The sequence below is a fragment of the Glarea lozoyensis genome (assembly GCF_000409485.1).
Source record: "Glarea lozoyensis ATCC 20868 chromosome Unknown GLAREA3, whole genome shotgun sequence".
Classification (NCBI taxonomy): domain Eukaryota; kingdom Fungi; phylum Ascomycota; class Leotiomycetes; order Helotiales; family Helotiaceae; genus Glarea; species Glarea lozoyensis.
Window position 1 is genome coordinate 1140163 of NW_007360998.1, and position 21811 is coordinate 1161973.

The window sequence follows — 21811 nt, forward strand, 5'->3', positions numbered from 1 at the left end:
ACTCTTTCTAACCACTCCTTAACTTAGACCTATAGTCTGATGTTAGACAATAAAACGTTTTGTGCAATTTACTTTACCTTAAGATAGCTTTGTCTCGTTGGTGAAGCTGAAGAAGTATCCGAAACTAAATACTAAACCATAGCTCGTGGTCTCATCTTTCTTATCTGGATACTAATATCTCCTCTTGAGAAGCCGAGAATCCAATGAAACTCTGATAGTTGTCCAAGGTTCAATCAGACAAGGAAGTTATGTAAAACGCACGCTCTTCTTTTTCCAATTTATATGAACCTACATAAGTACTCTTCGAGAGGTGAAAGAGCGCTGTAACACTTCGTAATTGGTCGATATCCAAAGAGGGTAACTCCCAAGTTTTGGGAATCAAAATATAAGTGAGGTAATAAACTCAAATCTATAAAGAGTGTATGTGTGGTATAATTCGAACTCGGTTCTAATCAAAATATGTGTTGTACAAGCTAGCCACTAAGTCATTTATAGACCTGAACGACAGAATATTTTGTAACAAATGATTGTGTGTAAACGAAATCTTGCAGCTAAAATGGGTTCAGTATAGCTGGAGACGCTAATGTCTCAAAAGAAAAATTTGGCGTCAAAGACGCTTTTTCTGACAAGATCTTGTATTTAGTATACAATATTTCTGCCTTCGGAAGGACGATAAGTAAAATTATTTCAAACGAGGGTTAATCTACGAAACCCTTTTCGTGTCAGAACTGCTGTCGTCTTATACTAGAAAAGAGAATTGCAGTAAAAATAAATTGTGAAGTAGCAATATCTTTGCAAAATTATTGAGTTCGGTTTCGATGTTTCTGAGTCTCGATTAGGACTAACCGGGCGAGGGAACTGAGCGGCCCGATATTGCCGTCATGGCCTCCGAACCATTCAGGTACTTGACTTGCCATCACAACATGCGATTATCAATATCCACCACTTCATCCCCACAGATCATTGTCGCGCCCATGATCTGTCCGCGTTCAACACGAACCATGTGAGAAATGATCTTACAGCAGCTCTTCACTTTCCATCGATGAGCGCCAGCGAGCATGAACAATGACTCGACTCCAACACCAGCAGCGGCCCTGCCCTCCAACCCCTCGAACACCTTGGGAGAAAGCGCGCAATCGACACGGCCTCGGAATGTCCTCTCACCAGCACAAAAGCGCTTCCAGGCGCAAATTACGAAGAAGGTGGAATTCATAGATGATCTGATCAAGCATTCGGATATGCTTATATACATGGAACTTTGTGTATTGTATTATATGGAGTATGGAGCCGCCTTTATGTCTCAACCTAGCAGAGAGCTAAAACTGACGGGTCCCACAGCTGTTCATTCTTTAGACTCCTACTTCGAAGTTTCATGCAATTGATATTCCTTACACCCAAGCCCGCCGCCGTCCCAGGCGTAGCTCCTACACATCGACCCTGGGTTTATGTGATACTAGGCCCGAACCTGATATGCATGCTCCTACACCTCTTCACCTCTCGCCCCGAAGCCGGCGAGTCAATGAGGGGTTACCTCCATGGTGGAATTATAATAGACCTAATAGGCCAGAAAGGGCCAACCTCGAAGACCCATCTGTTACTGCTGGATGTTCTGGTCCTAGCTTTGCAATGTTTTATGCTGGCAGTAGTGATGGAAAAGGATAGGCTAGGAACCGTATTGAAAGCCTACACATCTCCAAATTCCGCAGCGAATCGATCGACAGTTCCGAGGGCGGAGATTCAGGATCTCGATGCTGAGGAGAGAGGCGTGGTTAGGGATTCCGTTGCCGAGAATGGGGACATTGAGCTTGGGACTATGAGGAATCGAGAACCCCCGAGCTTGAACGGGCGAGAACCAAATACTGGAGGAGATAGTGACCGGGCAGCACTACTCGCAGAACCTCCGCCTAGGGAACACAGTGGGGGTGGTTTGGATACCTTTTGGTCCGGCAGAGCCATTATCGCAGATTTACATATACTACAGGTTATCAGAATGCATTGGCGGGACTATGGAATAATGAATGGCGAGGCTACCGAGTCTGCCTGGCAAAATGTTGGATTTCGAGCGGCGAGGTCGATGATTTTGCTTCGAACAGAGATGCCAGCGGGGCGCTGATGCCGTAATTGATGATTGTATGATAGATATACCCAGCCTGAACTGTAAATTAAGTATTGAAACAAGTGTGAGCTTCTCTGAAATTCGGGATGTAAATGATTGCTTTTTATCAAGCTATTTTTCTTCCTACATTCCCCACTCCTATTCCTTTAACACTAACGATAATATCTCCTGTTTCATCGTCTTCACAATCTCTCATTCCCCAGCTACTCCCACCGAATTTTTTCAGGTCCCTCCCTAAAGTAATCACATCTTCTGTTCCAACCACGTCTCGACCTAGTCGCAACCTTCCCACATCCTCACTCCCCATAGCCATTAACATTAACACCGTCCCACACCCTATTCTCGTAATACAACCGCCTTGCTGAATACACTCAAGTAACTGCCATGCAGCTTTCTTTCCCAAATCTTCAGGCGTGACACCACCCTCACTGGGCGCCGCAACGTCTGCAGAATATATGACACCCGCAGCACTGCTTTCCGCAATCAGACTGAGTCCGAAACCCACACCCGTCCTCTTCTTCCCGCTTGGATTCGATTTATCTCCACTCGACACCAAAGGCGCCTGGTCGTATTGCGCCGCGACATGTATATCCGCGACCAAAGCATTCAACACCCCTCGAGCGGCATGTATCATCCTCGCATTATTGCTAGCACTGACTCCCGTACTATAAGCCACGCCTCTAATCCTCTTCACGCGACCAGGACTTCGATTCATATGTAACGTCTTCGGTAACCTGACTTGAGCGCCAAATCTCAATTCCACGACCCCTCCACCTCCCTTCCCTCCCGGCCCAGCGCAACTCCGCTGAAGAACTCGCAGTTCCATTTTCGCACCTAGAATGCCGAATTGTTCGTATAATGGTAGTATCGCCGTGCGCATCGTATCGACACTGATATCCCCCGTGTCCGTCGCGCTCGTAATCACGCCTTCGCCCTCAAATCGCACATTGACCGGCGCTTTCGAGAACGGCGCAAGCACACATAATGGCAGGAGAAACCAGCTTATTCCGCGGCGGTTCGTTTCTGGCAGTACGCATTTGACAACATCGGATGCGCCGCCGACGTTGCCGGTTATGAGACCAGGAATGTAGGTCAGGGTGGTACCTGTGTAGGATATCTGAAAGGAAGAGCCATTAGTTATGGAATCCAGTAGACGCAGGAAGGAAATCTCGTGAGGCGCGAGACCAGGGTTCGTGGGGGAGGAGGAGCGGATTTGGGAAATATGGACCGGACGGCCAGTGAGCGTTGAGAGGACCAGACGATGTGTGAAAGCTTTGTGGGTAGTGAACCGTAGAAACTCGATATTGGGAGTGGACATGGCTTCGTAACTTTTTGAGGGGATTCTGCTACTCGAATAAAGCACAGTCCCATACGTTGTTTATTAGCCCAGAGAAAACTAAAACATATGCTTTGAGGTAGTGACCAGTTGACTTGAATATGAGCGCCTGTGTTCAACGGATTGGCAAAATCATCTACAGGATTATTGCACAGAAAAATATCAAAGTACTTGCGCCTTTATTGCACATTATTTTGTACGGATTGCAGATTTAATGGCGGCAGTATCTCACCGCCCACCCGCTTTTCGGCCCACATTAGCTGGATTAGTGTCTCCCCAGAGTACCACTCTACTGTAGGTTCGGATTAAGTTATATTGAAGAATCTAACCAAACAATATAGCATGATACTGCTCCCTGCTGAATCATTCGTTACCCGGGGCGCATTGAAGAGCTTTTGCCCATCCCTTAATACCAAAAACGAACGTCAAGACAACCAAACCAACAAGCGCTCCTTTTCGTCCAGTCCTCCACGCTTTTCATTCTCATTCCTCGTGCAACGGAAAAAGAATTTGTACAATAATGGGCCCCAACGCAGCCGATTAGCCCCGGATGGAGCAGATAATGTCCCTGCTTCTGTAGTGTTACATACGAAATCGCAAAGCAGATTTCGTGAAGCAAGGTGACCTTCACAGGCTCTTGCTTCGTTTGGAAATTTATTGGGAGAATGAGCGAACCTAGCAAGACGACAGAACGACGCCTCGTCCTGTCGGATCAAAGATATAGATTGAATGTTATGCCCTCATGCATTGGCTGAGTGCCACTGAATGCTAGATCACGTTCAAGCAGTAGACTCGACAGCTGCCGGCTCAGGTGTCTTCTCCTAAGGCTGCATTAGAATTAATGAATATGGCATAGCCGATTTCATACCTTGTGTGACTCCTCCTTGGGCGATTCAATATGGGTTGCATCTACCGAAGCGATCGCGGTTTCAACAGCTGCTGGTGCTTCGTCTTTTTCTTCGGTGGACTCCTTCGTTCCATTTGTCGGTTGACTTGGCTCGACTTTGGCTTCCTCCAATTCGGGTTTCTCATCCGATTTGGCGCCGTTCACGCCCGATGCAACTGGTGTCTCCGTTTCGCTTGCGAGTAACTTATTCCACTTATCGAGCAAGGACTGTGATCTTGGTTTGAACTGAAACTCCTCCTCTTTTGGAATAGAGGTCAATTTGAGAATGGCCTTCAATACTTTATTGATCTTCGTTGCTCTGATAATGCTCACTTCGAGGTCAGAGTAGCCTTCCAGCTTGGTGACGAATTCAGACATCTGCTTCATTTCGTCCGCTTTCGGCTCTTGATCACGAGTTAGGAGACCCTTTTGAAGCTTATGGCGGAGAAACAAGATTTCTTTCTGTAGTTGAATTAGTGACATACAAATTGAGACTGAAAGAGTAGCTTGCCTGTTTAGTCGCACGCTTCTCTTCCGCAGAAAGTTCTGGTTTCTTTGGGGCAGGCGATGCGGGCGCATCCTTGGCCGCTTTCTTACCCTTCGCCTTTGCGGATTTCGGAGCTGATGAGTCTTTGGCTGACTTTGGGGTCGAGGTGCCATTGGCAGTCTTCGGTGTATTGAGCTTGATTGTGGGCCGTGGCTTCTTAACAGATTCGGGTTGTGCTGGGTTCTACGGTGGATGAGCAAACGTTAAACATCTCACGCGTTTTTCTTACCTCGGTCTCCCCATCTGGGTTTTTGCGCTTTTTACTTTTGGGTTTGGCGATTGCGACACCCTCGGCCTCTTCGGATTCGGGCTCTACTGCAGCGTCTGCCATTTCGATATCTTCGTCGTCCTCTACCACCTTGGCATTTGACATACGCGGCTTCTTCGACTTTTTGGCTTCCTTTGCGGCTTCCTTCGCAGCCTTAGCGGCCTCTTTCTGCGACTCCTCCTCGGCCTTGCTTTCGAGATGTGTGGTTAGGATGTTCTTGAAATAGTCCAAATCTTTGCGCTCACGTCCAATCAGGTATGCCTCGTGGAGATCTTTACGCATGTTCGGTTTAATTTCTTGAAGGGCATCATCATGCATCTCGACTAGATCGTAATGTGGAATCCAAGAACTGCAGATGACAAAATTAGTGTTGCTACTTTGGTGGCCAGGATAAGTGACTTACAACTCGTTGGTAAACAGGTACATAACGGGGAAGCTGCGGAACTTCGATTTTGGTCCTCCATCCTCATACCCTTCCAGATACGAGCCGTCTGGTCTCATGGCTGCTACGGGCCGACTTTTGCACATGAGTGGTGGAAGCATAGATTCATCGACGACTATCCCGGGCCAGAGAGGATACCCCTTCAGTCTGATAAAGAAATAGTCGCCAGGCTTTGCGTCGACGTTGCTTAGCCGGGCCTTAGAAGGCTTTTTAGATAGCTTCTTGCTTTTGTGCTCAGGAACCCCTCCAGATTTACGTCTACCCTTTCCCTTGCTCGCAGAAGCTGGCGTAGTCAGAGGACCCTCTGTCGCATCTGACGCAGATGGTGCAGCATCGTTTTCTTTTACATCCTCCTTCTTTCCGGCGTCATCATTGTTCGCCATCGCTGGCTCATCAACAGGCACGTCCTGCGCGACAACCAGCTCGCCGTTTGTAGGCTTGTCTTCTAAAGCTGAACGCGAGAATAACACGTTAGCAAATATTAAAAGATTGAGGAAAACCACACAAAAAGTACAAATAAGCATACCCTCGACTTTCGCGACAATTTCAGGCGCGACTTCCTTGCTAGATTCGACCAAAGTGTCATTGGCACTTGTGCCATTCATGTCTGTACTCCGCTTTGCCACGGTCGCATCAGAACCAGCAGCAACAGCTTCGGAGCCAGTTGGTGCTGGGGAGGTGGCGGGATTAGCGTCCGACATGATGTCGTCGCGAAGATGTTTGGGCAATATGATTTTGTTAAAAATAACAGACTCGCAATTGCCCAAGACGCGTCAGACCAGCCTTGATGAATGGCAGATAGATGTGTTGCAGTTGGGATAACGAGCTTGATGAAGCAGCTGTTATGAGGTGGAGGTGTTGATGTGATGGAATTATGAAATGGGTTCCTTCCCTCAGACTTTCAAAAGGCTCGCGCAGATTTAGCGGGCTTCCACGGTCACGTGCACGGACGTAGCCGGTTGAAGGTTGGGAAGTCCTCGTGGGCACGAACAGGTGAATCAGCGACGCCTTGAGTGTGCTGAACGCGACACGGAAAGGAAAGGTAAAAAGAAATCTCTGAACTGAGAAAAGGAAACGAAACTGAATGGTCTTCGTTTCCTGGAGACAAAAACAGAAAGGACGAATAGGACGAACAACTCGGTACGAAGAAATCGCCCGTTCTCAAAACAACGCCAAAACAAAAGCTGAGGTGAGAGCGTGAGGCGTGACTGACAACAACTCTTCTTCTACCGCAGCGAATCACAATTCGCTTTTCTCCTCTGTGCCTGCCTGGCCGTGCCACTGCAACACCAAATCACTCGAGGGCCAAGCACAGAAACCCAACGGAATGCCACATCCTGGTTACCTCTAGCCTAATCGAAGTGGCCAACTGGCTTTGATCCATAGAAAGTTTCCTGCATTCCAATCTAGTATACAGAACATTTGATGTTGACAACTGATAACTAACATGTTTCGACTACTCTTCGTCTTCCTCATCATCGTCCTCGTCCATGCCCTCTGCGACGTCCACTGTAAATTCCGGATCCTGATCGACGCCCACGTAGCTGTCACTCATCAAGTACAGCTTCAGCTCATGTTTTCCGGGCGTGGGGACCGTGTACTCCAGTCTCACGTTCAGAGACTTTCCAATTGTTATGCGTTTTATTGCAAGGAGGGTCTTGGAGCTTTCTTCGCCGACTACCAGCCACCAGTTTTCCATCTTCTTTTGGGGATAGAATGGCGCATGCACTGTCATATCAACATCCCCAGCCTCATCGTCTTCGTCTACCTCGCGCGCAATTTTGACCTTCAAGTAAGCAGGATCTCCAGCCGTGATATTTTCTGGATCCTCAACTTGGAAATCCAGTTCAATATTCGGATATTTGTTGTTGGTGAAGGCTGCAGCTTGCGCCAACTGGGTTTGAGAAAGGCTCAAACGCTTTACAAGAGCTTCGTAATCCGGGTTTTCAGAGGGATCCATAGCCTCCATGAACTCAAAGATATCTTTGACACTATAATAGAAGTGATGGTTAGTGATCTGATAAGATTGCTGTGGTAGTGATACATACCCAGATTTGTTTGCAGCAGCAATTACTTCTGGTGTGAAATGGGGAATCTGCTTCAACGGACTATCGCGATCCCACATGCCCTGCACAACCATCTGCGACATCTCCATGGCGTTCATGGCGTTTATGTGGCCATCTGACGACAAAATATCTACAGTGGCACTTAGCAAGCTGATAACTTTCGTCAAGATGATTTCTTGGTCTTTAGCCAAATCAATTGGTAGCTGCATTCGCGAGAAGTGAGCTTGGAGAAGAACGAAGGCCTTGAAATGCGGTGAATCATAACTTGGCTGTCCCATTTTGACTGGCACTCGATCATATACCCGTCGCAAAAGATTATCTTCATGCCTACGGATCTGAATGGATTCAAACTCCGTGGCTGAGGTGATTATCTCCAATATTCCTTTCAGTTTAGTCTTCCCACTTAGCGACAGCAGAAAGGTTTGCATAGTGACATATGAGATATTGTAGTAGGCCGCAATCATGGCTGCGTTGAGTGGTGTAACGGAATCGTCTTCCTCATCTAAATCGATGATTTTGAACTCTGCCAATTCTTTCAAGGTTGTTTCTACCAGCTCTGAAAGATGTGCGCTTAGACCTTCATGTGACACATCCAGCAAACTGTAGTAACTAGGATTTGCTAGAAGACGACGATAGAAGTATGTGAATGTGGTCCAGTTGATCGCATCATCAGCAGATTCGATCATTTTAGTGCTGATTTCGGACACGAACGCATCATGCAGATACGCTTGAAGGTGACTCTCAATAGGAAGTGCCTCATTTAGGAACTTCTTGTAGTACTCGCGCTTCACAGCCGGCACCATCAGCACGCCACGGCCCAACTTATCCTCGAGCGGGCGAGATGCCTTCCCAAACATCTGCAAAACCTCACTCAATGGATAGTCCACATATCGATGTTCTCGGCCTTCATAGTACTGAGTGCCCATAACGACGACCAGGTGGGCAACGCAATCCAACTCCCAGCATACATCGCGAGAGGCAACCAACACCTGAATAGCACCGTTATTGTATAGATGCTTAACTATTCGCTTGTCACTTGCGCTCAAAGCCTCGTGGTAATATCCAACGCCATGCGAGACTGCTTCCGCCAGCGCCTCCTCTCCGATACGCTCCAATAAAGGTCTCATTTGATCAACGTCTGCGTGCAGGAAGCGGTCTTCGTCGTCACTAGCGACACAAGCAGCTAGTAAGTCCCTAGTAGTGGCCCTAGCCTGCTTCCTACTGGGGACAAAGACAAGGGCGGGTTTGTCTGCTGACATTTGCAGTATGGAGAGATAAGTCGGCTTCGCCATAGCGAGCATCAACGATGGGAAGTGCGGGATGGTGAATGATTGGACGTGTAGCTCCAGAGGAACAGATCGAACATGGGGACTGAAGTTGTAGATGTTATGCTTTTTAGCGTCAATCCACTCACCAATGTCGCGGGCATTGGCGAGAGATACACTTAGACCAATGATTCGAAGAGGAAGTTCAGTCTGCGATCGGATATAGTTCATGCGCGACACAATGATCTCATACACAAAGCCTGAGTGTCCGCCAAGCATATGGAGCTCGTCCGCGATGAAGAGTTCAACATTTTGTATGTTCTTTCGTCGTTGCCATTGGCGAGACAAGACGTCCCACTGCGAAGGCGTAGCAAGGACAAGATCACCTCGTTCAAGTAGCTTGAGGTCTGCAGTGGTTTCGCCAGTTAGCTTCACGATCTCTTTACCTCCACGAAGTTCAGCGAAGCGAAGTTGCCAATCTACCAGCCTGGCGTCAACAAGCTCCTGAAACGGAGCAATATAGACTACACGGCCAGCGGTTTGTTTGTTCCAGTGGCGGAGGAGTGCAAATTCGGCACATACAGTCTTGCCGCTGCCTGTTGGAGCCCCTATAAAGACGTTGTCGTCAGTTGAAAATAAGGAGTTGAAAGCCTGAGTTTGAATCTTGTTAAATCGCTCCCAATTAGGGTACAAAGATTTGAAGTCGTTGCTTTTCAACGCCGCAACCGGTAATGGTTGCAAGTCAAGTAGAGGCGTATGCGGGGGGAACTTCTCCGGTAAAATCAGTTTCTGAAATGAGACGGCTAGTTTGGTTTCTGAGTGCATCCATCTATCGGAGATGACAGAAACGAAGTAGTTGGGAGGCATAGGTTCTGTTATCGGCACCGTGAACTCCACGACATGCTGGTTTTCTTCAGACTGGGCAAAGTCTTTACGGAGAATGAATTGGTCATGGAAAAGAATGTCTTCTCCGTCACAGTCTTCCGCAATGATCCAGAAGCTTTCGGCCGAGCCATGAATATCTTCATCCCATTCGAACCTAGGCGTGATTGTTAACTCCACCCTCAGCATTGATCTGGTCATAGGTTGAACCTGAGCCTGCACGTCTAATCGTGGAAATTTAGACACAAGATTACACACAGTCTTGCCAGCCTTAGGGAGTCCGAGGAGCTCGCCCATACGGGGAGGGTCTAAATCGAAATAATTCGCCCATGGTACATCAATCCGCTCAGCTTTCTGCACGATGTCTCGCGGACAGCTCTGGAATTGTCTCAGAGGGGTCATTGTGGGCCACATACGCTTTTCCGCCATTTTACAGAGCTCCAATGCCGTCTTCGCAACGGAAGACCAGCCTTTTTTGAGAGTGATCTCGAAAATTGCTCTGAGAATTCTGCCTGCGGATTGAGTGACGTAAACAAGATCTGCCATCAGTGCAAGGCCCTCAAGCTTGAGGCGAGAAATGTATGCTTGCAAAAGCACGTTGATCTTCGCATGAGGCTCCTCTATGCCTTCCTTCACAGGAATGGGAACGCGTCCCAGTAATTTAGCGAGCTCGAGCTTCTCGTCTTGACGAACGGGAATGTATTTGAACTCGTCGCTCAAAGCAAATACGCGGAAAAGCTCAATGGGAGTGATTGAAGGCTGAATGTGGTGGTTGTAGGTCAACATTGAGCTATGTGTAATATAGTAGTGCGAAGCGATGCGGCCGAGCTCTGTGGATTGTAGTTTACCAGTCTTTTTGTCGTACTTGATGAGGTTTGACTTCTCGAGAACGACAGCAGCTGAGTGGATGAGGTCTACACGCTTCTGTTCTAGGGCACTATCTCCTTCATAATCTGCACCAACACTGTACAGGCCAGGTGAACGCAGCATGCGGACAAACAGATAGGTGTAGCCTAACCACTCAACCCCTTCGTCGCGACTTCGGACATTTCCAAGGACGACTTCGGCATTCAAGTTGTCGACCAATTTACTGACAAATTGACTCTCTATTGGCAGTTGTTGATTGAGAAGGGACAGGTAATACTGCATCTCACTTTGGGTAGTGATGATGATGCCTTCGCCATAAGTGTCGTACTGCGGTCTACCCGCTCGACCCAGCATCTGAAGAACGTCTTGCGGGCTCAGCTCAACCCAGCTGCCCTTCTCAGGGGAGTAGACTTGTGTACCCTTGATTATGACGGTATGGGCAGGCAGATTGACGCCCCAAGCAAGTGTAGCCGTGCATACGAGGACTTGTATCATTCCATCATTAAATAGATCTTCAACGGAAGTACGATCTGGCCGACTCATGCCTGCATGATGGATGCCGATACCGTAGGGCAGCAGGTCTTTCAGCTCTCTGTCATTCACAGCTTCCGCTTCGGAATTCAGTGCTTCTCTGCTACCAGCATCGCTTCTCAAGATTTGGCCAATAGTCTCCATTTCCAACGCTTTGTCTCGAATGTATCTGGCAGTTTTTGACGTCTCCTTGCGGGAGTGTACAAAAATGAGCATCTGGTGGTTGTTCTTCCCTACATGCTCGAGGACTTTCGTGTAGGTTACATCGTTCATTGTTTTGAGTTGCTTGATCGCCTTCTTCTCCGTGATCCCAACGAATTCTTGGCGAAGCGGACAGGGACGGAAAGATCCATCAAAATGAAACATACCTTTCAGAGGATCAACGCGCAAAAAGCTTGCAACATCGCGATAGTTGGGCAGTGTGGCAGACAGACCGACTAGACGGACAGGATCGCCGGTCTGTTCCATTTTTCTAATCGTTCGACTGACAATACTCTCCAGTACAGGGCCACGGTCGTCGTGCAACAGATGAATCTCATCAATGATGATTAGTCGTACAAGATTGGTATAGCTTAGATCCGTTGCCTTTCTCGTAATGACATCCCACTTCTCGGGCGTTGTGACAATAATCTGGGTATCAGCAATTTGCTGTTTTGTGAGCTGTCGGTCGCCAGTCAGCTCAGAAACAGTAATGCCATACGGTTTCAGCCGGGCACCGAAGTTGCCGACCTGCTCCTGAACTAAAGCTTTTAAAGGTGCGATATAGACAATCTTGAATGCGTCTAGATTTATGTCACCAGTGTCTGGATTCCGGTTCTTGCCAATCTCACGAAGAATAGCCAACATTCCAACATTCGTCTTTCCACTTCCAGTGGGCGCACATATCAGCATGTTGCCGTCGTCTTGGAAAGCTTGAGGGAAACAGGCGGATTGAATCTTGTTTAGCTTTGTTGCCGAGCTAAATGGTACTCGCGACCACTCTGGCATCTCTGAGACGGGAATATCGCGATCACTCGGGTCGTTGCGCTTCTTTGGGGGTGGCACATGTATCTCCTCATAGCCCTTAAAGGTACGCTTGGTTGAACCTTCGGGGAGCTTGACCTTGGGATTCGTCATTAAGTGATTGCCTTGATCAAACACAAGATTTTCCAGGTTAATAAGCTTTCCTGGTTGCAAACCTCCAACAAGTCCTTCATCACCTGTATTTTCTTTCTTGGCGCCACCATTCGTCAGTGCGCTGGGAACATCTATGTCCATTTTGATCTCTAGCTTGCGCTTCTTGGATCCATCTCCACTGGAGATGACTCCTCGTAGCTCATCAAGGATCCATCTTAGGCCTTCCGAAGCTATCTTTCTCTCGACCACGCCCCTATCCTCCGCATCCTCAGCTCGCGCTAAACGGGTCAGCCATACTACTTTGTCTCTGTTGGTGATGAGTTTGTGAACGAGCTCGTGATTTTCGTAATCAAAAAGCTCGGCGAGGTCGTTTTCGATTTCTCGTAACGGCTTCTCTTCACCGCCTTCCTCCTCCGGAGCACCAGATAATATGTGAAGGGCTTGCTGTGTCTTGACTTGTTGAATATGTGCATCCGAATAAATTGTGCCAATTTGCCTTTGTAACCAGTAAGCGTCAATATCTCTTGCTGGAACAATATTCTTCTTCTTGTCTTTGGTGTCTGTTTTCTCACGAGGCCCAGCTTCTAGAATCATCGCGTCTGCCTCCGATTCATCACTCTCTTCCGCCCTGTCTTTGCCAGCACCGCCCGCTGTTGCAGTCTCTTCTTCCCCAGGACGGTCTTCACGATCTTCTTCATCTTCAGACGACTCATCGCGTATTTCATTTATCATTTCTGCCCCATCTTCATCTTCAGAATTGTCGTCAAAGACAACAGCGACACCTTGGCGGTCATCAATGTCTGCCCCATCTTCACCGCGATTTTCCCCATCTGCCATGACCTCGTCTTCATCTTGTGCGTCGTAATCGGTTATCTTCTTTCCCAAATTTACTAGCTCATTAAATGCCTTGGGGGTCATGGTGGCGCCTAGTAAATCATCTATTTCTTTCTTTTTATCGAAATCTTTCATGTCATCGTCCTTGAGAAACTCCAAGACAGCATCCGCAGCACTTCGAACGATTTCGTGCGAAACATCACCTAGATTGTTGGCGACGGTAGTGAGGATAAGATCGTAAGTTGCTCGAGTGGCAGATGTTCGTGGCCGATACACGATACCTTCAACCAGCGCGTCAGATGCCGACAGGATACCAGTTCCCCGTAGTTGCGCAGGTTCCCCACGCTTTCGTTTGCGTTGTTCTCGTTCCAACACATCTTGACCTTCCTGTAAACCGCCCCTCTCTACATCAGGTAATCCCAAAGCCTTTTTCTTCTGCTTTGGCGCATTGTCGCGCGCATTTCTCGATCCCATATCCCGGATGCTTAGCCTACCAGCAAGTGATTCTGGGTCCCCAGTTACTTCATCGTTGCGCCGAGTAACAAACCGACGGTCCGCCTGGAGAACCAGGTTGGACATCGCCGAGTATTTGTACTGAGAAACATCGCGCTGTTGGTCGGTCATTTTGGCTGGTGATTGTACGTGGCGACCTAGAAATTTGGATAGAATCTAGCCAAGATATTCTGGAGCGGAAGAAGTAGAAAAACTATTATCGGAAAAGAATTCGTAAAGTCATCGGAGACGAATTGGACCAAGAAAAAATGATGAGCAAGATGGTAAAACCAGGAGTGGTTCTCTGGTCACAGGCGTGATAACGGTCAACAAGAAATAATCAAAATCATAGAGGTTATGAACTTTAGCGCGCTTAGCGCTTCTGAAGCACAGATGTTTTGCCGCCCCACAGACAAGGCTGAAAGTTCGACGACATCTGTATATCACGAGCAGTTTATACAACTACCCGGGAGCTGCAAAAGAGCAAATGTCGACCAAAAGCGCAGAACAAAATGCAAGCTACTGATAACACACCCGAGGCAGTACTGAACCTTCAAGCTTTGCTGCATCCATTCGTCAAACAGAGACAAGAAGCTGGTCATATACGGCGTCTCTTGGCCAGTCATCTGAGTTTTGGTCTGCATTCGGTAGAGCTAGGTACTACATGCACAGTTCATCAACCCTTGGCGCTCGTCGGGTCTTCTGTCGATATTGACGCTGCTCCACACAGCATCAAAGGTGTTCATAAAGAGTACTTGCGCCAGGCTCGAGCTAATGTCAAGGCAAAGAGCGAATTCAACGCAGCAAGCGAAGCAGCTCAGCATGAGTCGACGAATGACAATGATTCTAAAATCGAGATCCAAAGCTCCTTAGAGCCTTACCTAGAAATGGTCAAGAAGCAGCAAACACACGACGTTCTGACCATTAATCAAAACTACATTGATACAATAAGCAAACGACCAGCTGCTTCAGTTCAACGTTTTGATCACAATGAAGTTCTTGTGGATATTGGGTCCTTACCCGAGATCCCTTCAGAAGTTCTGAAACCCCACGAGAACTCGCGAGAGAACGGGGTTGTTGATTTAGCTACCCTTGTTGATCATCTTGAAAAGTCTGTTCTTCGTGCCAAACTGCTTTTGAAAAGAGAGCAGAAGCTTCTATATAAGGTCAGGGCTGAGAATGATATGGCGAATCATACCCATACCTCCCGACTTCAAGCTCTGGGAACTGCTCGAAACGAGTTAATCAGTTGGATCGAGACTGAGCTTTCACAGGCAGGAGATAGCGCAGCAGACACCGACGAGAATCACCTCCTTTCCGACTCGTTTCGCCAAGATCACCTCGACTCTCAGCTCTCAGTCATCGGTCGTCAATACACACAATATGCGAAGTCACGACAAAGTCTAGTCACAACAGTCTCTGAGATTCTTACTCCAACAATGAATCGTACAACTCATGTTCCCCCCGAAGCCATTAAGACCTTTGAGGACTTCAGTGCTTGTAATTACACAGGCGAGGTCACACTCCCCTATCTGAAGAACTTGTTACTTGTATCAAATCAGCAGAAGGCATTGGCTCAACAAAAATCGAACCTAACAATAAATCTAGCTAAGCAATTGAAAGAGGCTGGGTTACGACTCGAACGCCTTGCGGAAGAGAGCCATTTGCTCCCAGCATATCCAATATCTTCGAAATCCATTGTACGTCAAGGGCGGGCTACTGGAAGCTCATTTGCAAGCGACCTATCTGCTTATGAGAAGCCAGATTTTGCCAGACATGCTAGAGCTTGGGCACATTCTTCAGCGTCCGTTGCTACTAGTACGAAAGCTGCAATTCTGGACAAGCTAGAAAGCGGAAGTGCGTCTGTTGATGAAACTCGTCTCGCTTTGTTTGAGCTCCGGCATCTTTTAGGTGAGGTAGTGGAGGAGTCTCGTAGCGGAGCCGAGATGACAGGACATCCAATTATCGTGGGAAAACGTGAAAGAGTTGACATATGGGCCACAATTGAGGGTTCGCTTGGAGCTATCAAGCAAGATAACGGAGATACGTCGTAACCGGCGAAGAAACGAATTGAACGCAAAAAGTCATTTCGTATATAGTGGGGTGCGTAGTGCATACGAAGAGTCGCTATTACCTTGCCTATGTTTTATGGCGGGGTAGAATCTCCACAAATGGTTTTTCAATCCTAGATATCAATCACTGTTTTGATTGAATTTAGATAGTGACATGTATGCATTTTCAGTAGTATCGATGTCTAATGTTCAATGCTTTGAACCGGATAGGTCTTACGTTATTATAAAATATTAGATCAACACAAGTCGCTAGACAGACGTAGAAGAGTATAATCAATCTTCTCTCTTTCTAGTACCCCTCCAAAGTGGATCTCAGCCTTGCATGACAGGGTCCGTGCAGCGTGTAACCTCAGAATAATAATTTGAAGTGCACTGATGACTCCCATTTGACTCCAACATCAGCAAGTATTAAACGAAAAGACGTCCCAGACTCCATCGAGAAACACGACTCTGTCTTTATTATGGCGACTTCGCAGGAAGTGCAGCAGGGCGACCTGCCTTCCGAGGTTCTTCAAGCACTTTCCCAGAATGATCCAATTCTTTCGGCGACAACCTTCCCTTCAATTCGGGCGACAGAATTGAAGGGAGCGCTGGATCGGCTGGCCTCGAGGTCAATGATTACATATGAAACGATTGATAAGGAAGAGCCGGTTTTGGAGCCTGAAGCGTTAGAGATAGCAGCGAATGGTAGTCATGAAGCGCGAGTTTTTGAGGCCTTGAAGCAGGCGATGGATGGCCTTACGGTTTCTGAGCTTGAGGCTGCAGTAGGAGACAAGAATGTTGTTAAGGTTGGGCAAGGCAAAGCTTTCAAGTCCAAGTGGATTGCAAAGGGAAAGGAGGGTCGTTTGATCGCTTCCGTGAGTATGAGTAATTTGTTTTGTGAGGGCACATAGAATTAACATTTGTAGACTGATTCCATACAAGATGTTACGCAGCAACAGCTTCAAGTGATACAGAAAACAAGTTCACATCCTGACCCTAAGGTTATTACAGATCTCAAGAAAAGGAAACTTGTCAAGATGCAAAAGATTACTAGTTTCAAAATCCACAAGGGACCAAAGTTTGCGCTAGAAATTGTGAAAGAAGAAACAGACCTGACTGCGGACATGCTTGCCTCGTGAGTGTCTTTTATATTTTCTTCGCAATATCTGCTAAAATCATTAGGGGTGCTTGGAAGACCGCCGCTTTCAAACCATACAATTTCAAGTCGCTTGGTGCGGATCAGAATGCTGGAGCTTTACATCCGCTCAACAAGGTCCGCCATGAGTTCCGACAAATCTTCTTCGAAATGGGGTTCGAGGAGATGCCGACAAATCGCTATGTAGAGACTGGCTTTTGGAATTTCGACGCGCTCTTTGTTCCCCAACAGCATCCTGCGCGTGATCTTCAAGATACTTTCTACATCTCAGATCCTAAAACAGCTGACAAGCCGCACGCTGAATCCCAAGACGACAAAGGTGATTATGAGTCGTATTGGGAAAATGTGCAAGAAGTCCACCAGGATGGTAAATATGGTTCGATAGGTTACAGATATCCATGGGCAGAAGACGAGTCATTGCGACTTGTTCTCCGTACACATACAACAGCTATTTCAACAGCCATGCTGCATAAATTAGCTTCACAGAAAGGTCCAGATGGAAGACCACCACCGGCACGTTATTTCTCCATCGATAGAGTCTTCCGTAACGAGACCGTTGATGCAACTCATCTTGCTGAGTTCCATCAAGTTGAGGGTGTCATTGCCGACTATGGCTTGTCATTGGGAGGTTTGATGGAATTTATGGAAATCTTCTTCAACAAGATGGGTATCGAGGATTTACGATTCAAGCCAGCATACAATCCTTACACTGAACCAAGTATGGAAATCTTCTCTTTTCACAAAGGTCTAAACAAGTTGGTTGAGATTGGGAACAGCGGTATGTTCAGACCGGAGATGCTGGAATCAATGGGCTTACCTAAGGATATGCGTGTCTTTGGCTGGGGGCTGAGTTTGGAAAGGCCAACGATGATCAAGTACAAGGTGAGTTGAAAAGGTATATTTGCCTTCCCCGCTCTAACGTAAAATAGGTCAACAATATTCGAGAACTATTAGGCCATAAAGTTGATTTGTCTTTCATAGAGAGGAATCCTGCAGTCAGATTGGAAAAGGCATAAAAAGAAGTATAGTGGCAGAGAAACATCTTGTCCCAGCGGGCAGCGATAAGAAGAAGCCGATTACGATACTTGCAAATCAAATGCACGATCAACCCGGTCTGGATTGGTTGCTGGTAAAGACCAATCGCAATCATGCCATGTCAATGAGATGAAAATACAGTATCTTTTACGGCTATTCTATCAGTTGAGTTGGTACGATGAAAATGTCAGCGACTACCTACATGACTTTGAAACCAGGCACCCCTCGCACGTGCACAATTGGACAATTGGTTGAATTATTCAGAGTTCAAGATCAGTCACAGAACAACATATTCGTGGTCGAGATGTAGATAGTTCCCACACTGCTGTTATGAGACATAAGGGTATTCAATTCGATGCTTAGTAAATTGATTCTTGGTATAAACTGGAACAATGACCCCTATGACAGGAAGAAGCGTTAGCAAACTGAGCTTGACTTGCGGTGGGGTAAAACACCCTCCTCCTAATCAATCTTGTTCAATGATATCATGGATGCATAGTAGAAATTTCTCCTCTCATGTACAGTATGGTACGTCCTCGAATTTTGGAACCCCGCACTCTCTGCAAGAAAAACTTATGCAGAAAGCAAAACTCAGTCTCAAGGATCTTTCAGTATTCAAGTGGAGTATTCCCATTGGGCCTTGTCCACCTTGCAGCAGGATGTGAAAACCTCCCATGCGCGGCCTGCAATTGCGTGCGTTTTTCAGTCTTATGACTGCTACTAGTCTAGCTACCGCTCGTGAGCCGCGAAGTGCAGGTGAGGATTTACTTTTGAGCGGCCTAGTGGATGCTGGGCTGGGCTGGGTTGGAAAAGAAAAAAATATGATCCGAATTTCGGGGGTCAATCGTGCAGCAACCTGAGTGGGGCAGCGAATGACAGACCGGCCACGACCAAAGCACTGAATTTCTTCATGTTTGCTCCCAGGACTTCTCTTTCAATCATCAAACAAAATCCTCAATTCCTACACAATCACCATGTTGAGAGATTTTGAGCCCTCGAAGTTACAGACCTAGGAACTGTACTACTATTCATCATAACTCATTCTAATACTCAATTCCTTATCGGCAGATAACCAATTTATCGTCACTGATAGGAAAGCAGCAGCGAAACCTTACTCCAAAAAGTTAATCGCAGCAAATAAAGGTCAAAACGCGACTTTCACGACTTCCTACGGGAACACGACGGATCTTAACCGCCCTCTGAACTCTATCGAGGGTCAAGACCTGCCATTGAACAATCCCCTGGCACTTCACGATGGCTCTCTCCATCCGGGCAGCTACTAGGTCGACCTCCTCCCTCCGCCAATTCAGAACATCAGCATTTGCAGGAAGAAACTTCACGACTCGAAGTACCGCACGATGCTTGTACCCTAAAACTCAAGCTGTGAGCAGCAATGCCAGATCGATTCGCATGTTCTCGTGTTCTCATGTTGTCCGGGATCAGACCCAGACCGCCCCGAACGCCAAAGCATACTTGGAGAGTGGAGTCATAAAGGGAGCCAAAAATCCAGTGGACGTCAAGAAGGTCTTGGTTATAGGAAGTGGTGGTTTGAGCATTGGACAAGCTGGAGAGTTCGATTATTCAGGTTCGTGCTGGTTCTGATTTTCTTGAAAAAAGCCATGACTCAGAGCTGTTCGCTCGGGGTTACACCGCCTCAAGCCTTGTCCTTTTTTTTAAGTAGATAGAATAATAGAGCATATACTAATGCGATCCAAACAGGATCCCAAGCTTTGAAAGCATTAAAAGAAGCAGGTGTCGCGTCTGTCCTGATCAATCCCAACATTGCAACTATCCAAACCGCCCACGTCCTTAGCGATGAGGTGTATTATCTCCCGGTCACGCCAGAATATGTAACATATGTCATTGAGCGGGAACGTCCTGATGGCATCTTCCTTACCTTTGGTGGTCAAACCGCTCTCAACTTGGGTGTGCAAATGGAGAGAATGGGTATTTTCGAGCGTTACGGTGTAAAGGTCTTGGGCACTAGTATTAAGACACTTGAGACTAGTGAAGACCGAGATCTTTTTGCTAAAGCCCTGGGAGAGATCAATATCCCTATTGCTCAATCCATCGCCGTGTCGACCGTTGACGAAGCATTGGAGGCTGCGAGAGGAATTGGATACCCAATCATCGTTCGAGCTGCCTACGCACTCGGTGGTCTTGGTTCCGGATTCGCGAACAACGAAGAAGAACTTCGTAACATGTCTGCGAGGTCCCTTACCTTGTCTCCTCAAATTCTAGTGGAGAAATCTTTGAAAGGATGGAAGGAATTGGAGTATGAAGTGGTTAGGGACGCCTCAAATAATTGCATTACTGTATGCAACATGGAAAATTTCGATCCCTTGGGTATCCACACTGGCGATTCTATCGTCGTCGCACCTAGTCAGACATTGTCGGATGAAGAGTACCACATGCTTCGTTCTGCCGCAATCAAGATTGTAAGGCACTTGGGAGTCGTTGGGGAGTGTAATGTTCAATACGCCTTGCAACCAGATGGGCTTGACTACCGTGTTATCGAGGTTAATGCCCGTCTTTCTCGTTCATCCGCCCTAGCATCAAAGGCTACAGGCTACCCCCTCGCATACACAGCAGCTAAAATTGGACTTGGGCACACATTACCGGAGCTTCCCAACGCCGTTACGAAGACCACTACGGCAAACTTTGAGCCCTCGCTAGACTATGTCGTGACCAAAATTCCTCGATGGGATTTGGCCAAGTTCCAGCACGTCAAGCGTGACATTGGTAGCGCTATGAAGTCGGTCGGTGAAGTCATGGCTATTGGTCGCACGTTCGAGGAGTCGATTCAAAAGGCCATCCGCCAAGTCGATCCTCGGTTCATTGGCTTCCAAGGGGACAAGTTCGATGATCTTGACTACGAACTGGCAAACCCAACAGATCGTCGCTGGTTGGCAGTTGGGCAGGCCATGCTTCATGAGAACTACACCGTTGATCGAATCCATGACTTGACCAAAATTGACAAATGGTTCTTGCACAAATTGCAGAACATCGTCGATTGTACTCATGAGCTCGAGGACATAGGAAGTCTCTTTGGCGTTCAGAAGGAGCTCATGTCCAAGGCAAAGAAATTGGGGTTCTCAGATCGCCAGATTGCCAAGGCTGTTGGGTGCTCCGAGGATGAAGTGAGAGCTCGCCGAAAGAACTTTGGGATTACTCCATTTGTGAAGAGGATTGACACTCTAGCAGCTGAGTTTCCAGCTAACACGAACTATCTTTACGTGAGTAAAAACATCTCTTTTCTTCCCAGATATAAACTCCCCTTCCCCATTTCAAAGGTAAGTATAGAAATTAAGCGAGACCCCCGACTGGTCGGGGGTCTCAAAAGACGTACCTGCCGTACGAAAGTGTCGTTCCGCAACAACACCATCAACGCTCCTTCCCTCTGGAAACGTCTTCCCTATGGAAATCAAACACTATGGATTTCTTCTTCCCCGCTTCTACTTCTCTTTCATCTTCACAACAACAACAACGACAACCTCCGGCCTCCTCCTCCAGCAGCTGTTTTGTGCTATTTCAACAGTTGGTACTCATCGACACTGTCGTCAATCCCTGGTATAACCGGTCCTACCGATTTGGACGTCGACCTAGAACGTAAGTCCGCCCTCATTATTGCACACTGCGGAATTGATGATTGAGCCCATTTAGTCTGCTCAACCGTACCATCCCCAAAAGTCCTTTTCAATCAGCGTGCCCATACGGTACTCCCTCGAAATCCATTTTCTGCAGCCCTGCCCATTCGGTGGTCCCTCGAAATCCATTTTCAGCCACGCCCTACAAATCCGCAGCGACACTGTCGTTGAGTGTAGTTCGTGTATTCCTGGGCCTGGCATTGTCTGAATGTAAGTGGCACATCCAAAATAACTTGGACGCCGTCTAATATTCCTCTAGAACTAGACTTCG

General features: G+C 47.3%; 7 protein-coding genes across 7 annotated transcripts; 4 read left to right on the top strand and 3 right to left on the bottom strand.

Moving 5' to 3' along the window:
• Positions 1–1058: 1058 nt before the first annotated feature.
• GLAREA_00376 (uncharacterized protein) lies at positions 1059–2113 on the top strand (the record flags this gene model as incomplete). Its single annotated transcript, XM_008085134.1, has 2 exons — positions 1059–1279; positions 1339–2113. 2 exons carry the CDS (start codon positions 1059–1061, stop codon positions 2111–2113), a joined length of 996 nt encoding a protein of 331 aa, XP_008083325.1.
• Positions 2114–2222: 109 nt separating this feature from the next.
• GLAREA_00377 (EPT/RTPC-like protein) lies at positions 2223–3434 on the bottom strand (the record flags this gene model as incomplete). Its single annotated transcript, XM_008085135.1, has 1 exon — positions 2223–3434. One exon carries the CDS (start codon positions 3432–3434, stop codon positions 2223–2225), a length of 1212 nt encoding a protein of 403 aa, XP_008083326.1.
• Positions 3435–4231: 797 nt separating this feature from the next.
• Positions 4232–6296, bottom strand: GLAREA_00378 (Tudor/PWWP/MBT; the record flags this gene model as incomplete). Its single annotated transcript, XM_008085136.1, has 6 exons — positions 4232–4273; positions 4321–4796; positions 4864–5068; positions 5115–5502; positions 5557–6046; positions 6122–6296. The coding sequence occupies 6 exons, from the start codon at positions 6294–6296 to the stop codon at positions 4232–4234; spliced, it is 1776 nt and encodes a 591-aa protein (XP_008083327.1).
• Positions 6297–7051: 755 nt separating this feature from the next.
• On the bottom strand, positions 7052–13780 carry GLAREA_00379 (P-loop containing nucleoside triphosphate hydrolase; the record flags this gene model as incomplete). The annotated part of the gene is made up of 2 exons (XM_008085137.1): positions 7052–7586; positions 7644–13780. The coding sequence occupies 2 exons, from the start codon at positions 13778–13780 to the stop codon at positions 7052–7054; spliced, it is 6672 nt and encodes a 2223-aa protein (XP_008083328.1).
• A 380-nt stretch (positions 13781–14160) lies between these two features.
• On the top strand, positions 14161–15702 carry GLAREA_00380 (uncharacterized protein; the record flags this gene model as incomplete). The annotated part of the gene is made up of 1 exon (XM_008085138.1): positions 14161–15702. The coding sequence occupies one exon, from the start codon at positions 14161–14163 to the stop codon at positions 15700–15702; it is 1542 nt and encodes a 513-aa protein (XP_008083329.1).
• Positions 15703–16181: 479 nt separating this feature from the next.
• GLAREA_00381 (Class II aaRS and biotin synthetase) lies at positions 16182–17874 on the top strand (the record flags this gene model as incomplete). The annotated part of the gene is made up of 4 exons (XM_008085139.1): positions 16182–16577; positions 16629–16837; positions 16885–17740; positions 17788–17874. 4 exons carry the CDS (start codon positions 16182–16184, stop codon positions 17872–17874), a joined length of 1548 nt encoding a protein of 515 aa, XP_008083330.1.
• Positions 17875–19147: 1273 nt separating this feature from the next.
• Positions 19148–21546, top strand: GLAREA_00382 (Glutathione synthetase ATP-binding protein; the record flags this gene model as incomplete). The annotated part of the gene is made up of 2 exons (XM_008085140.1): positions 19148–19478; positions 19613–21546. The coding sequence occupies 2 exons, from the start codon at positions 19148–19150 to the stop codon at positions 21544–21546; spliced, it is 2265 nt and encodes a 754-aa protein (XP_008083331.1).
• Between the last annotated feature and the right edge of the window lie 265 nt (positions 21547–21811).